The sequence below is a fragment of the Nuphar pumila genome, chromosome 13, assembly GCF_984573655.1.
Source record: "Nuphar pumila chromosome 13, dmNupPumi1.hap1.1, whole genome shotgun sequence".
NCBI classification, from domain to species: Eukaryota; Viridiplantae; Streptophyta; class Magnoliopsida; order Nymphaeales; family Nymphaeaceae; genus Nuphar; species Nuphar pumila.
In genome coordinates, this window is record NC_143261.1 from 86,607,151 (window position 1) to 86,625,168 (window position 18,018).

Consider the following 18,018-nt stretch of genomic DNA (forward strand, 5'->3'; position numbering starts at 1 on the left):
CAAGGGCGTCGGGTGTGGCTTACACAGAGAGGGTCGGGGTCAGGTGTTAAAAAGAACACCCCGCCTCCCCCCCTTGGGGTTTAAATAGACTAACAGGGGCTGGATGTCGACTAGTGGGTCGACATCCAACCCGGATTCGGGTTGGATCCAACCTGGATCCAAACATTTTTTTTTTTTAAACACAAGTCTTTACAATTACAAAGTTGGTATCAGAGTTGGTCAGAATTACCACCATAAAGTTGTACTCCAAAAGTAGTCTCTACATCACTTGTAAGAAGTATCTTGTGAATTTTTATTTCCTTATTGTCTTGCAATTATGAAAATTGTTATTTTGGCAATATGGATTGTTATAATTAAATCAGTGTACGATGGTTTAACTTGCATGCTTGATGTGATTATGTTTCATTATCGGGATCAATCTTAAAGAGGTAGGTTTGATCTATGGGCATAGTTTAATAACAAATTTGGTTTGAATTAATTTTTAGATGTACACTCGTGCCCGAGCAAACGCTCCTGAGAACTGGTAGGAATAGAGGGACTTCCTGACGAATGCCCTCAACAGCCTGACTGAGTCACTATCCATATTAAGGCACAAATTGCTCGGCCTGCACCATGCGTGAACCTCGCACCAGTCGTGACACCTAACCCTAGTGTGGTGAGTTACGAAAAGTTTCTGAAGTTGGATCCACCAACTTTTTCTGAGAAAGCTGACCTTGAAGCCGCCAAGATCCAGGGTCGAGGAGATAGAGCGTGCTTTTTGCGTCTTGCCTGTACTGATTTTGGCACCTACCGTCTGAAAGGTGATGCCAAGAAGTGGCGAGACACGGTTCATAAGGTAAAGTTCGCCACGACGGAGTCCATCTCTTGGAAGACTTTCTGAGATGAATTCTTGGAGGCCTACTTTCCCTCGTTCGCCAGAAAAAGGATGCAGCAGGAGTTCATCGAGTTGACCAAGGGGAACATGAGTTTGGTAGACTATACCACCAAATTCCAGAGTCTTGAGCGTTAGTGCCCCAATTTGTTTGTTGATGACAAGGCGAGGGCAGCGAAGTACGTGCGAGAACTTAAGGACAGGCTACGGGTTCGTGTGATGACTAGTCGTCCTACAAAATTCAACGACGTGATTGAATATGCTTCCTTCTTGAATGAGTGAGAGCGATTCAAGGGAAGCCAGTCTAAGAAGACAAATGGCAACGACAATGGTAGAACTCGAAAGCATCCACCAACTGGGGGTAAGGCACATCGTGCATGATATAAGAAGCAAAAGACCTAGCAGGAGAACCACCAGAATCGTCCTCAGCAGAAGCAGCCGCAACAAGCAAAAGCACAACAGACATGTCGGAGGTGCAACAAGAGTCATCCCTTTGGTGTGTGCCCTCTTTTCACCGGGCTCTGCTATCAGTGCAAGCAGCCTAGACACATTGCACAGTATTGCCCGAACAAGCAAGGAACCCAAGGCAACCAGCAACAGACACAGCATCAGTAGAGACCTCCACAGCAGTAGGCGTAGAGGAAGACCAACGGACGCATGTACGCCGCTACAATTGCATGTTACTCATATATACTTCTTAAATTTTATGAATGTTATTAATGTTAAAAAATGCATGATTTTATCTGTGTTCGTGGAAGTATAATGACTACTCAATAAGAACTTATTTACTTACTCACTATGACAGTATTGATGATTTTCCTACATAGTTTAAGAAGGCCACGCAGGGCAATAGTTCATGATTCTATACATAAAAGGTAATGATTTTGTGCGTGATTCTGCATTGAGTCATCGATGCAATTATTTTGACCTCTTACACATGAAAAAAGACACATACCTAGCATTATGTGAAGCTCTTCGCAGAAGTGGATTATTGCAAGAAGCTCGTGATGTAGGTCTTAAAAAAATAAGTTACAATATTTTTATTAACAATTGGTCACAATGAGCGAAATAGAGCAGTGCAGTATGTGTTCCAACACTTAAGACAAACAATTAGCAAGTATTTTAATTTGGTATTAAATGCATTACTGTAGCATTAGACACCGGTTTATGGGCCGACGCAGTGATGATACCCGACAAAAATTATGAGAGAACCACGATTCTACCCATATTTAAAGGTAACCGAGATTCTAAACTTGTAATTAGATTTTTTTTATATATATATATATATATATATATATATATATATATGTGTGTGTGTGTGTGCGCGCGTGCGTGTAGTAACTTACCTTTATATTGCTTATGATAGAATTTCATGGGAGCTATAGATAAAACACATATTCCTATAAACATATCAAGGGGAGAACAAACGAGGTTTCGAAATAGAAAAGTGTGGTCACAAAATGTCCTCGTTATGGTGGGGTTTGCTTGTAAGGAAACGTCTTTGAATATATTAGGTTCAATAATGAACCAATACACATGCACATAAAGTGTGAATATACCCACTAAAGGGGAAAACACAAGCACATAATGTGCTAACACATAAACCCACAAAGGGACAAAAATGCCTATAAGGCATAAGTTGATATTATTGAAGAGAGGAAGGGTGTAAACACCCATTACATGGAGCAAAAGCTCCTCCAAAGGAGTGAATAAATTACAAGGGGGAGACCCCTATTTATAACAAGAGAGGCGCCACATAGGGGGCTCCCAAAGGAGTCGTTGGGGGCTCCCCAACGACTCTTTGGGGAGCCTCCCTAGTTGGCGCAAACCACAAAAATGGAAAAATAAAAAAAGAAAAATAAAAATAAAATTACAAACATATTCCAAATGGAATATGCGTAAAAAGGGGAAAAGACTAAACTACCCCTATGCCTAATAATAGAGAAATATATATTTTATATATAATTAAGAAGATACATATGCATATATACCATATATGTATATGTATCATCCTTTATATATATAAAATATATATAAGATTACAAAGATTGAATGATACATTTTAACACCCCCCCTCAAACTTTGCGTGGGGGAACGAAAAGATTGAAGAATGCAAGAGGAAGAATCTCAAGGCTTCAAGAGCTTTCAGTCCGAAAGCCATTTGAAATTTGCAAATGTCTTCCTCCAAAGTCTTTAACGATGAGCACCTTTCATGATCTATCCAAGGTACTTCTTTTCCTCTCATCTTCAAGATCCTGTGGAACAAATCAAGAAGAGGTCCAAGTAAAAGATATCTTTGCACTTTAATCAAGTGAAATATTCCAAATAATATGAATTAACCAAAAAATCATATCATATAATTCATCCAAAAGTAATGGTGCAAAAAGATATTCTATGCATAATTCATCACAGGATTTGATGATACAAAATAATTATTTATGTATGCAAAATGATTTTAGAAAACCAAATTTTTATAATCATATACCATGTTGAAGAGGGAGCGGAAACGAATTACAAGAAAGCATAATGCATTCATAAAGTCCAACATTGGACAAACATAACCTCATAACGAGGAATAACATAATGCATAAAGTACAACAAACAAAAAATCAATTTGATTTTAAAATATGCATATTAATTATATAATTCACTTGTATCTTTAAAAGACAAAATATGAATGAAATTTCACAAATTTCAACAATAATTCATCCATTACAAGCAACTACCTCATTAGTCCTCCAAAACCCATAAATCAAGTGTATAAGCTACTAGATCAAGAACATAAATATAATGTCATTAAAGGCCAAGAACACACACAAAGGTGTGAAAAAGAACCTCTTGTCTACATGTAATAATACTTGAAATGAGTGCATCAACAATAAGACCAAGAGAATACATGCCAACATGGACCAAAAGCATCTCTTGTCTACGTAAAAATACACTCAAGACCAAGTATGTTCAGCTACTAGAACAAGAGTATCAAGCCAACCATGAGCTAAAACACAATACATCTCTTGTCTACATAAAATGGCACTTGAAATGAGTGAAATAAGTCAACCATGGGCATACATCTCAACGACTAGAACAAGAACACAAATGCCAACATGGACTGAAGATCACACACCATGGTGTGAATCAACGTGTCTTGTCTACATATAATAACACTCAAGACAAGTGTGTTCAGCTACTAGACCAAGAGAACAAAGCCAACAAAGGGCTACCAACACACGATGGTGTAATAATATGTTTTGTCTACATATGATGACACTTGGATAAGAGGTATAAGAGGAGAAGAATTTTGAGACAATAAAACTTGTAATGACAAACATATAAATAAAACCTTGGACAATATTTTGAAAATAAATATGTGCACATACGCACAACAAGAACACTTGGAACACTTGTGCACATAAGCACAAAACACTAAATCACAAATGTGCAAATGCACTCATAAGATTCATAAGCAATAAAAGGTTGGGCAATAATCACCAACACCCTTGAATTAAATATACCTTAAAACATTTAAGGTTCCAAAACACCATATATCCATCACATTTATATATAAATAAGAGCATCCATAAGATCAATGGCCAAAAGAAAACGAGTGACACACTCATAATTAGAGATCATATAACAAATCATTCTAGAGTCCCAAGGTGCCCATAACTCACCTCAACAACCATTTTTAATATGGTAATTGGACAATCTAAAATGACATAACACAAGGTGCCCTTAACTCACCTCAACAATCATCTCTAATATAACAACAAGGCCATACAAAAAGGATTGATGCATCATATAACTTGTGATGGATAAAAATAAATGTCATAAAAAGGCAATGAACACTTAGAGAAATCATTTTCCAAATATGTGATTTTACAAAGAGGGCTGATTCAAAGGTCCAACATAATTAATCACAACAATATGCCTTATAGTAATTTTGCATAAATACGAAATTATGTTTATTCATGATCATTATCAAAAGACTTAATAAACACAACATGAAATATTTAAGCAATGTCACGTGTGAGGACGAATTTGGAATAATCCAAGAATCGAATCAAGCTTTTATAAATTGCAATTATATGCATACCAAGATGTAGAATGGCAATAATCTTAAATGAGCAAATTTAAGGCATCATGTAACAAGATATTGCGGAAGCACTTATAATGATAAAAGAAACAATCTCACAAGTCCACTAAGGGACAAAACAAGCCCTAAGGAAGGCAATATATATCATCTTTTTATTGAAAAAAGAGTACCATGTGAAAATGTCTATGAATAGACAATACGCATACAAGCATGAATACTTTATAAAAGAAGTGTACGAAGACACTCTCACAACACTTGAACAAAATACGCAAAAAGCATAATAATAGCAAACATGCAATAATGCATGTATTTTATAAAAGGAGCAAATGCTTGAGACTCTCAAGCTTTCACAAAGATGGTAATATTTAAAAAATCTCATAAAAAAACAATATTAAAAAGAAGCTTATAACAATCATGAAATCTTGTTGTGGAGAAAATCCCAAAGAGAATACTAGGATTGCGTTATGGCATAAATCTATAAACAAAAATTCATAATATTATATGACTTAATAGATTATAACCAATGGCATGAATATGTTTTAAATAAACACAACATGAAATATTTAAAACATATGTAATAAGTATGCAACATTAATGAAGACCATAAATCTTATAATAAAACATATTCTTGAAATTGAATTGAAGAATGAAAAGAGAATAACCATATTTTATGAGATCATTTTTAAAACTTAATTCAACCGATATTATAAAAATGTCTTCTTAATCAAACATTGCTCGTATGAAAAAGAACTTCATTAGGTAGGAAAATAAAACATGATTTTTCAAAGACACATGTTATTATGAAAAAACCTCATATAGGACATTTTAGAGGGTAAACACATACCTTTAATATGAAATAATTATGATGAGAGTATGTGAGCAATGCTACATCTCTCACAAACATTTTACTTCTAACATAACTTTCTTTAAAAAAACTTATTTTTCAAGAAAAGACATACGAAAGAGAATAATATAAAAAGTTCAATGGAATTGTTAAGAATCCAAACTCATAATGACATGGAGAACACATATGCAAAAACATATCCAATTCTTTATAATGCTCAATATTTAAAGAAATATAATACATACCAAATATTTTAAGAAGCAAAAGAGAGAAACACATGCAAAAACATATCTAATTCTTCATAATGCATAATACTTAAAGAAATATAATGCATACCAAATAATTTTAAGAAGCAAAAGAGAGAAACGAGAACTTCACCATTCTTCTTTAAAATTTCTTGAATAGCACGCTTCCCAATGCAACAAAGAGCAACTCGATCCCAACCTTGCCTTGATACCATGTAAGAAAACGGCTTTGAATATATTAGGTTCAATAATGAACCAATACACATGCACATAAAGTGTGAATATACCCACTAAAGGGGAAAACACAAGCACATAATGTGCTAACACATAAACCCACAAAGGGACAAAAATGCCTATAAGGCATAAGTTGATATTATTGAAGAGAGGAAGGGTGTAAACACCCATTACATGGAGCAAAAGCTCCTCCAAAGGAGTGAATAAATTACAAGGGGGAGACCCCTATTTATAACAAGAGAGGCGCCACATAGGGGGCTCCCAAAGGAGTCGTTGGGAGCCCCCAACGGTCACATTTGTGACCGTTGGGGGCTCCCCAACGACTCTTTGGGGAGCCTCCCTAGTTGGCGCAAACCACAAAAATGGAAAAATAAAAAAAGAAAAATAAAAATAAAATTACAAACATATTCCAAATGGAATATGCGTAAAAAGGAGAAAAGACTAAACTACCCCTATGCCTAATAATAGAGAAATATATATTTTATATATATATAATTAGGAAGATACATATGCATATATACCATATATGTATATGTATCATCCTTTATATATATAAAATATATATAAGATTACAAAGATTGAATGATACATTTTAACATTGCTATGCGATTTCACTACGTGTTTGCTGGGTGGGAAGAAAGCGCAACCAATGCAAAAGTGTTGTATAGTGCACTTGATGATCCTGACCAGCCTCTAGTAATACCCAAAGATAAGTAAATACATATTATGTGCATAAATTACATTAATTAAGAATTTTTTATTAAATCATAACCTAAATGTGTGTAATGTAGGTAAATATTATCTTGCAATATTGTTGGGTTTTTTACTCTACACAGGGGATATCAGTATCACTTGTCAGAATTTAATGCATCTGGTGCATAACCATCTGAAAAAGCAGCAGAGTTATACAATCATAAACACACCTCGTTGCGAACAACAATATAACATATTTTTTGTTTGCTCAATGTGTTTTTTAATTTTAAAGTGCCAAGTAAAATATCCCGTTCCTACTTAGGTTAAAATTATTCATGCGGCATGCATAATACATTATTTTATATTGGAAAATAACACAGATGTCAAACAATTCATAATTGACAATGATGATGATATGTTTGTTTCTCCTGAATCTGAGGAGAAAATTTCACACAACTAGTTAATCATGGTAACAACAAAGACATGAGAGATGCAATAACAACTCAAATGTAGAATGAATGGCCACACATTAAGTATATTTGATGACTTTATTACTTGTTACGTAAGTTTCATAATTGTAATTGCATGATTAGCAAAATTATGTTTTATATCTACTTGATTAACAAGACTTTGTTTAACTAATGTTTATTTTTTTAAAGAGCCAAGTTGATGATGCCTCGCCGTAGATATTACGTTGGTTGTATTCGAAGGGAGGGCTAAAGGCATCTACGACTCTTGAGAGACATGTCAACCACAGGTTTTCAGATATAATAGAGCAGTGTATAGATCATTCACCAGCTTTGAAGAAGCTAATAGCTGGTTGCAGGAATACATGGAGAAGAAAAGGTGGGTGCAAGAAGAGGTGCAACAGCCAAAGGTGCACCAAAGAGCGACTACACGATGTTCGAGGGGATGCTGCAGTTTTTTATTGTGATTCGCTTCTTGGTTTTATGCTTTTTCCTAGTATCTTGAGTGACGTACACTTTTTGGGCTTTTGGTGGGTGGTTGACAATTATTTGCAGGTTTATTTTGAAGTGAATGACATAATGAATGAATGATATTTTCAATGAGGTTCATTTTTTAATGCAAGAAATGAATTGTTGTATAAGCAAGTTCATTTTTTAATGAATTTATATATAAGCAGGTTCATTTTTTAATGAATGTATATAGAAACACAGGTTGAGAAACTTTTCAATAATGCATGACGAAAGTTATCTAATTGTGAATTGCATGTTACAAATTGTGCTAAATACTGGAAGCTGAGATGTGTCTAGCATGGCTGTTTCAGAAAAAGGTTTAATATGAAGCTGAGATGAATGAATGTGATTTTAGTGACTTTAGTTTGGTTTATATCGTGTTTTGAGGGTGTTTGACTGTGGGATGTGTTTGTTTTTCAATCACTATGAACTCACAGCAGCCACTTAGGTAAAAAGCCAGTGCTACCTGACATGAACTCAATGACTGTGTTGGAACAGCTGGACACCCAATCATCGCCAATGGGTATAGCATGAGTGCCTGCTGCTTTTACCCCTATGATTCTGATGAGACCTTTGTTACTTTCAATTGTCATATGCTATCAATTCTGCTGCTAGTTTTCTTAAACCTTTTATATGTTTTTATTAGGGGTGTCGGGTCGGGTTTGGTTCAGACCCAGGTAGAACAAGACTTGGACCCGATTTTCAGGTATGGTATCGCGTCTGAAACCATACCCAAGCCCGATAAGAACTACATGAACAAGACCCAGACCATACTTGATAAAAGGAAATTTTTTATCATTTTTACATTAAAAATTGTGGGTCTTAATCAGAACTCGTGCCGGGCCTGGGTTTGGTATAAAATTTCACAAACTATAGCCAGATCCATGTATCAATCGGACCCTTGGGTCTGGACCCGGGTCTTAATCGGGTCTTCTTATTTATATCATCATACCCGGACCCTATAGGGTTTGATCCGGCTCGGGTCCGGTTAAACCCGACCTGTTGACACCCCTAGTTGTTATGCTATATATTGTGTGATATTCATGGGTTTCCCTTGTTCTTTTTGGGGTATGTTTTGGTTCAAGGTCACTCCTGATCACCCTGTTCCTTCTTTATTATGTGACGGATGACAGTAAATCTCCTTATGGGGATCAACATGTTATTATGTTGAAATTAGCTTCAGCTAGAATAGCAACTTGGTTTATTATGCTCATGTGTTGCCGATTGTTATGAATGTTTAATTATTTTATGGGACATTTAAATTCTCACGTTACCTCGCAGCACAATAGACTGTTTTTTGCATATTTAGGTGGTTTCTCAGCTCCATATGGTAATCTGTCTTTTTCCATGGATGAGCATGTGATGTTAATCATGTTAGCACAAAATTCCTACTGATCTTGGTGGGTTCAAGAATTTCAAACTGTTGCATGGCACAGGGAGTTTATATAACCATGTTTCACTCTTTATTTTACAGCATATAGACAAAAAATTGTTGTGTATTTGTTTTACATATGTTTTTTATGTTTTGGTATTTGGATCCAATTTGAGATCCATATTTGGGTCGAACATCCATGATTTTAGACATATCTTCATAATTGGAACCATATCCGATACCAATTATAACATCAGGATATCGAAAAATTGTTGCGTATTTGTTTTACATATGTTTTTTATGTTTTGGTACTTTGATCCAATTCAAGATCCATATTCGGGTCAAAAATCCATGATTTTAGACATACCTTCATAATTGGATCCATATCTGATACCAATTATAATGTCAAGACATAAAAAAATCTATGATGTTTTGATTTTTGTTTTCAGTTTTGGTATTTGGATCCAATTCGAGATCCACATTCAGGACAAAAATCCATATTCAGGGCAAAAATACATAATAAACTTGTTAAAACATGTAAAATGGTGGGTGGATCGGGTCATATGATCCAAAACTAAGTAATCCGACCCATTATCCATGTATGTCCAAGTTGTCTGCACATCGTCATCAAGGACATTCGGAACAAAACATCCGAGTATGGTCCAAACAAACGTTGTACTTGGTACAATTGTTATGGAACGAACAACTAGTTTATGTCCCATCGAGATCATTCATGTTGTCTAATCCTGGACAAGCTATCAAACAACCCCTTAAGCAACTCAGGCTTGACCTTTTCTACCAAATTTGTTCAAGAATGTCAAATATACTCATGAGCTGATATGAATTTAGTTATTGAGCTTGACAACCACCACCCCCAACCCCACCACCCCGAAAAAAAAGCTGCCAACCTCCAGCTCCAATCCACCATGTTAAGTTATAGTCTTTTCACAACATTGTAATAGGAAATACCAATAGGGGTATTTTAGTCTTTTCATAACATTGTAATAGGTTGTGCCCACTAGGGGCACAACAGTATTTCTATATTTTTTTCTTTACTTTTATTACAATGTCCTTTAGCTTTATGCTAAGGGCATTTGAGTAAATGAGCATTAGAGTCGTAACCGTTGGGGAAGGTCCCAAGGCCTCTAGCGTGTGTGTTGTGTATACATAGGAGTGAACCCCCTCTTGTATTTCCATGCTTGTCCCAAGCATTTATATGAAATCCGTTTTATATTTTTTATGCTCTCTCTTGCCCTTTAATGGCTTTGTGCTTGTGTTCTTGTATTGACCCATAAGTGGTCATTGGTTGTGTGCCCTCGTGTGTTTTGTAAGCCCATAAGAGGCATCTACTTGTGTTTTTGTATCTCATTACACACCATACCAAAGTTTCATCCAGATTTAAACTCTAGCATGTTTAAAAAACATGGAAAAGATTTATATAAATACAAAAGGCAACATTTAATGAAGTTAACAAATATTGACATATCTCAAATAAAAAGTTTTATCCAAATTCAGACTACTACCTCAAACTTTGAGTTCGGTTCTTGGTCTACTCCTTGTGTTGCGTATGACTCCATTGTACCTATAAGAGAAATAGAGAATTGTATTAGACAAGCTCAAAATTAGATTAGACATGATGACCATATGTCAAGATGATCTATGATTATCATATATAAGTGCAGAATCCATAAGTGACACCAAAGAAAAAATTTAATGAAAGTCACAAAAACTTGGACAAACTACTTTGCCGTATGTCAAAATTTTGAAGATAAAAAAATTAGAAACTAAACTACTGTAAGTTAAAAATGAAGCATTTTACCTTGGCATTATTCAAATATAAGAAAAATAAATGTTAGTTGAATCCATCATAGACATCTTAATCACACGATCGAGTCCTTTCAAAAATCGTGTTGACAGCAGTCAACATAACAGCATCAAACTTGTTTTTATGATCATAGCAAAATAGCATCAAGCTTGTTTTTATGACCATGACATAATAGCATCAAACCTGTTTTTATGACCATAACATAACAACATAAACACAGTTTGTATGACCATAAATGTAACAGCATAAAAACAGTTTCAAAATAGTGCTGACAACTGTCAACATAACAACATCAACACTGTTTTGATGTCGATCAACATGAGAGCATCAACTCAGTTTATAATCAGTCCACTAACAGTCAAAACAATAACAATTTAGTAACCGAAACACATGTTTCATCACAGACAACAAGATCAGCCTGTAAACAGGTTGATGACATCTTAAAAAAAACATATTTACAGCAGACCTAATAAGCCTGCACTAACACGGCATGTGGGCCAGTCTGATCATACTGCACCCACAGCCAAAATATAAGTTATGAACAGCACGCCTGATCAGTCTGCCCATAATGCATACAGGGCAGATCTGATCAGACTGCTATTATAATGGAATCGGTAACCTGAACAGGGCCAAAACTGACCCCTAAACAGCTTGCCAATCCATTACCTTGCATGTGAACAATAAAATCAGCATGAGCCAAAAAATTGGCAGGGCAAAATATATATATATATATATATATATATATATATATATATATCCAGCAAAGAAAAATCTATATGCAGAAATCGACAGCATGTATTTGTAAATCCAAAAATAACTTGATGTGGAACACATGCTTAACATGAAAGATCAATGGCATGATTTTATTTTCCCATCTAAAATTTCACATGAATCTGATTTTAAACTCTTTATTACCGTACGAATCTAGAGAGAAACTCATACCATAGTTCGGATGTTTAGAAAGATCGAAAAAATAAGCAGATGATCGGTGAGAAGGATCCCTTCCTCCTATCCTTTCTTTTCTTCTTCTTCTTCTCTTTCTTTTTTTTTCTCTCTTTCTTCTCTTTTTACTTCTCTCTCTCCCCTCCTCTCTCTGTAATAACCTCATTTTTCTATTTATTTTTATCGTAAAATCATACTTATTTTCTTTAAAAAAAAATGGGCCTGAGATCCGTGTTTAGGATCCAGGATCCACAATGGACTATATATATATAATACTATAATAATATTATATATATTAAACGTGAATATATATATATATATATCAATAAATGGGTGAATCCACAGTTGGATCCAACCCCAGGCTAATTGCGGATCCAATTGGGCAGACAAGCCATGGATCCAACATGCGGTTGGATCCCGGGTCCCAGACCCAAGCTGCGCCCCACGTAACTAACAAGTTAAAAAAAAATTATAACACAGCACTAACACTGTGTTGGCCCGATAAAGTGGGCGTTAGGGAACCCTAACGCAAGCCGATGGTGAGAGGGGGAGTGCGCAGCCGCTGGGAAGGAGGGGGTAACCGCCTCCTTCCTTTCCGAGAGATTTCCCCCCTACATAACGCCATGTTCACCCCCTCTTTCTCCCACACGCTCGCTTTCTCTTTTCCTCTCGCACCCTTGCTCGACAACGGAGCAATCGGAGACGGACTCAACCTTCGCAGCAACACTGTCGAGGCTCGTCCGACCTTCCTATCGCTGCGTCAACCGCCTCCAAAGCGTTGGCTCTAAGGTACGGGTCTCCTCTTTTGAAAATAGATGAGAAATCGAACCCCGGTTCGATTTTATGCTTTTTTTTAGATGGAATCCATGAAAAAAAATGTGTGATACCAGGGCATAGGTCGGTTGGCAGCCAGCTGAGTGACAGAGGCAGGTGATGTGCAGGCTCAACCTGCGCTCTATTGTGCCCGGCCAAGCCCAGCCGACTCAATCGGCTGGATTGGATCTGAGCCCAGCCATGACGATTGGGTGTTGGCAGTGTCTTAAAAAAAAAAGGCAAGGGGGGGGGGGGGGGGGGGGGGGGGGAAGAAGGCGGTGTCTAGGCTGCCCAATCCTGACAGCACCTGCACAGAACCAGGCTGGGCTTGTGCAAGGGCTGTCAGGCCCAGCTGAAGGGCTGGGCTGGGCTGGTCCGGCTAACCCAGGGCTGGCAGGGCCATGCCAGGCCCAGTCCGGCCTTGTGCAGGACTGGGACAAGCCTGGCAATCCACTGCCAGGCCCGGCCTGGGGTAGGTTTGCAACAAACCCAGCCGACCAGGGTCAGCTGGGCCTGTTGGAGACCCAACCGACTGGGTGTAAACCCTTATAATAAATAAATAAAACATATGTTAAGGGTGCTGGATTCTTGTTTCTATAAAAATTTTATTTATTACATGCTGCCCTGAAAAAAAAATTCCAGATTTCTTGCCCTTGTGAAAGTCTCAACTATGCGCAGGCTAGAAAGTAATTTTCGCATGCCTATGATTGACTAATTGTGCACAAACAATATTCGAATGCGATACTAGTTATGTGTGCAATTTGTGGGCACGTGCAAACCCGAAAATTTAGATTTTTGTTGCATGTGTACAGTTGCATAAGTACCCACATGTTTATGTGCATATGTTTGTTTTAGAGTGAATCAGTGCATTGAGGGTTGTATATGCACTTGATAAAAATGTACACGTGATGTTTATTTTTAAATGAAAAACATGCATTGACATTAACATGTACATAAGGAAAATATGCATTTGGACATGGTTACGTGTGATGGTTGGAAGTATGAATTTTGTTTGAATGTATGCATCAAAAGAAAGCATGCGATAAATATAAAGTTATAAATTCATACTTATACATATTATTGTTTAAGCACATCTTTAAATGGCACTAATGAGTGTGCATGGAGAAGCATTTAGAAGTAATGCATTATGGTATAACTCTTGCATATGGTGCATCGATGATCCAAGTGAATCATCGCAGGCCTGGAGAGCATCGAGCGTTGGGTGCTCCTTCTTTACTTACTTTTAAATGCATCATAAAGATTATATTTATTTTTATTGCATTGTGTTTACACTGTTCTATGCTTTTCCATGGGCAGTAGTCCCGTGATGACTCTCGCAGGGGTAGATGTGAGTTTTTGCTTTTGTTGTGACATGATGAAGTGTAAAATTAAATAAATGACCTTTAAATAAAAAGGATAATGAATCAGAGCAGTGTAATGAATGAACTGAGATCTCCCATCGAAAGAATGGGCATCTTAGAGGTTCGGTTTTGGGAGACTACGAGGATAAAAAACTTTGTGTGCTTTACTTTGACCCCTGAACCTGATATTGAGGTTCTTTCTCCTAGCCATGGTTTTAGGGAGAGTCTGTCACTTTACCTGGGAGAGTCTGTCACTTTACCTGGGGTGGTGTGTTCGACACAACTATTGTTATGGTATACCAAGAAAGTAACACTATTGAATGTGGAGGTATGTAGTGTCCCGACATTAGATGTGGAGGTCTAATGTTTCGAAGGTGAATTGGTCGAAGGCTAAGTTTGGAACCCAGTAATAAAATACAATTTGTGTGCTAAGCTACTCTGGGAAACCTAACTTGACCTCAGAAAATTGTACCCGTGTGGTGTATCCGCGGGCAACGGTAATTAAAAAGAGGAACTTAAATTGCATACATTTAATAGGGCATGCATATGGAAATGAAAGATAATAAAGTGTTCATACATTGCACATAAATCATGCATATTTCTGTTATGCATTAAGACATGCATATTTTATTTGTTCCCTTAATTGTTACATGTTGGTGGATGCATGATGTTTAAGTTTTAATGCATGTTAAATATCCTGCTTGCTTACATTGTGGTTCCTGCTATTAATTGATGTTCTTCATGCTTAATAGATGTTTCATGCTGTATGAATGCTTAATTGAATCATGTAATTGTTATAATTGCATTCCTCTGAATTATTGCATGAAATCGTATCTGTATCATTTATGCTCATTTATTTTATTAGAGGGATTCGTACGCAGAATTTTTCGAATTCCTGACACCCTCTATTTGTGGTTTTTCGCAGCCGCAGGTGATCAGTGAAGCAACTGGCTTCTGGGGGAGTTACGGGTGTCACGCACTTGCTAGACAGATCACAGATGGACAATGTGACTTCTTTTATTTCATTTTTGTTTCGTTTACTTGTTATTTCACTATGAATTCTTCAATTATGCAATTGTCTCTAGACTTATCACTCATTAGTTCAATAAAGGTTTGGTTTGGTATGGATGATAACTGTAAGCTCTATTGTGGTTGATTGTTTTATCCAATTGGGAGTGGAACTGTAAAGGCCTCAAGTTTCTAGGAAGATTTCTGAAGAAAAAAAATCTATATTTTCAAGGGGTATGAGTTGGGGTCGTTACAATCTCTCTATATAGAAAATGAGATCTAGATAGAGAGATGAGTTAGACCCCTTAGGTCTTCTAGAGAGGGGATGACGTCCCTTCTAGAGTCTTCCCATATGAGTAGAGTTCTACCATATGTAGAACTCTACCTACTACCTTCCTTATCTATTTAGATTTTATCTCTTTTATTTTATTTAAATTAATATTCTTAAGAAATATTCCAAGGGGGGTCTGAAAGCCCATAAACTTTAAATTCAAAGTAGTATGGATGAATTTCGGATCTAGATTTGGGGATCCAAATCTATATGATTCAACTTGGACCAGATCCTAGTCAATATGGATCCTAGATAAGTCCAGATCCATATCAACTTAGATCAAATGGAGCAGATCCAATCCAATCTAGAAAAAGGTAAAAATAAAGGCAGGTCATTTTTGAAAAACGTGATTTTTGGGCCAACCATTACCCGATTTTAGAAAAAACAAGGTAACAATGATCTAAGAATTATGAGACGCATCTAACATTGTACTTACCTGATTTTTGCCTCCAAATTTTGCCTAATTTTCGCTTGAATTTAAAGGTTAAAAATGAAAAAATTCTCAAAGTCTCATTTTGGTCTTTTAAGTAGGCTTTGGGTCACGCCCGAACCCAACTAACGTCACCCATGTATAAAGATATTTTTCCACAATTTTTAGCATTTTCATTAAATGCTTAGCCAAAATTTCATAATTTTCGAAGTTATAAATCATGGAAAACCATAGGATATTACACGCCCCCTTCTAGAAAGCCAAGTGGGGTATACCCCAGGTAGTAACTCTACCTTATCCTTTCTCTTTAAATTCATCTTTTTGTTTCTTTTAAAGTTTTAAATTCATTTTAGTTTTAAAAAGAGTATGGATGGATTATGGATTCGGGTTGGACCCATGATCAAAATCCATATCCAATTCTAACTAGATCTCAACCTAAACCGAATACTAGTTAATATGGATCCTGAATTGGGTCCAGATCCATATTAACATTGGTCTAACGGAGTTGGTCGAATCTGATCCAAACTGAAAAAGACCCAAAAATAGATGTCGGTCAATTTAGAAAAATGCATTTTTTGAACCAACCGATATCTGAATTCAATAAAACAGATCTGCTACGAGATCTACATTTCGAAACGGATCTAACTATGGTCTTAGATCTATTTTGCTCTTGAATTTTGCCTAAATTTAACCTGAATTTCGCTCAAATTTAAAGGTTAAAAACAAATAAATTCATAGATTTGCTTAACATATATAGATCTTGGCAGTGGGCTCTGGACCATGTCCAGTCCAGACCCAAGTTGACGTCAGACCATATTTAAATATTTTCCATAATTTTGCTATATTAAATATAAATATTTAATTTAAAATTATATTTTTGAGCTTAAAAATTATGGAAAATTATGAGATATTACAGTCCCTAATAGCTGTAAAACTTTTTTATGATTTGGATAAGGAATAGTAACCATCAAAGTGAGAAGCTTAAAGATGAACATCTTATTACCTTGAGAAGTAAGATCCCCGACAAATTATTCTTGTCCATATGAATATTTTGGATCATCAATTTAATAGTGAATAAATGGTGCATAATGACACCTTTATGTCCAAAGATATTTTGTGAGAGTGTCCTCTTGCCTATACTCTTTTTGTCCACATTATTGATATCAAGATAAAACACAAGAAAAGACAAATGGTAAGATTGTATAAAACTAAGCTCCTCTTATTTTCATTAAAAAAAAGAATAGATAAATAACCTCACCTCCTTTAGAATGTCCTCAGACAACTAATGTCACATCAAGATACGGTTGGTAGGCCTAAGATCAAGATTAATGCAGTTGACTCTCCATGAATAATAACAAAAACCACACAAAACCTCATGGAATAATATGTGCCATTGATTTTTTTATACAAATATCTTCAAATCAGTAGCTTTCAGGAACACAAATTGCAATAAGGGTGCTCCAAATAAGTTCAAGGTGATATTTTTCTCGTTGGCTGCTCCAGCTTGTTATGGAGAGTATGGGGAGTGAGGCATCACCATGAACTCTCAAATTGAGATTTGTTAGTAATTATAATGAATATCTATCATCTTTGAACATTACAACCATGAAACAGCTAATCCAACAAGAATGAAGATCAACACAATTAGTCACTAAAATAAACCCAAGTATAAAAACAAAACTTATTGCTCAAAGTGTGCAGGCATACAATAACAAATGCATAATGTAATCTCAAAGAAGAAACAGTTTAGAATATTACCATCAAAACTTCTATCATAGTTATTTATAGAGCAAGGGAAATCTTCAACTGCTAGGCACTTCTTTGGATCCTCTAAATCCATGCACAAATTCCCATCTGTCACTACCTCATTTTTTGAATCTTCCAGCAACTGCTCTACATCCATTGGGTCATCCTCCCAAAGCATTTAAGCCACAAACATCTTGCTCAACCTTGCAAGATAAAACCATTTTAGAAGATTC

General features: G+C 36.1%; 1 protein-coding gene across 9 annotated transcripts in view; it reads right to left on the reverse strand.

Annotated features, from left to right (window-relative positions):
- Nucleotides 1–18,018, reverse strand: part of LOC149818996 (uncharacterized) — a 54,926-nt gene that overhangs the window by 19,788 nt on the left and 17,120 nt on the right. For all 9 annotated transcript variants that reach the window (XM_089984439.1, XM_089984442.1, XM_089984446.1 and 6 more), the window contains 2 exons: nucleotides 17,798–17,988; nucleotides 10,853–10,911 (listed from right to left, as the gene is read on the reverse strand). In XM_089984439.1, coding sequence (XP_089840565.1) covers nucleotides 10,853–10,911; nucleotides 17,798–17,963 — 225 coding nt within the window. In that variant the 5' untranslated portion in view covers nucleotides 17,964–17,988. The remainder of the gene's footprint in view (nucleotides 1–10,852; nucleotides 10,912–17,797; nucleotides 17,989–18,018) is intronic.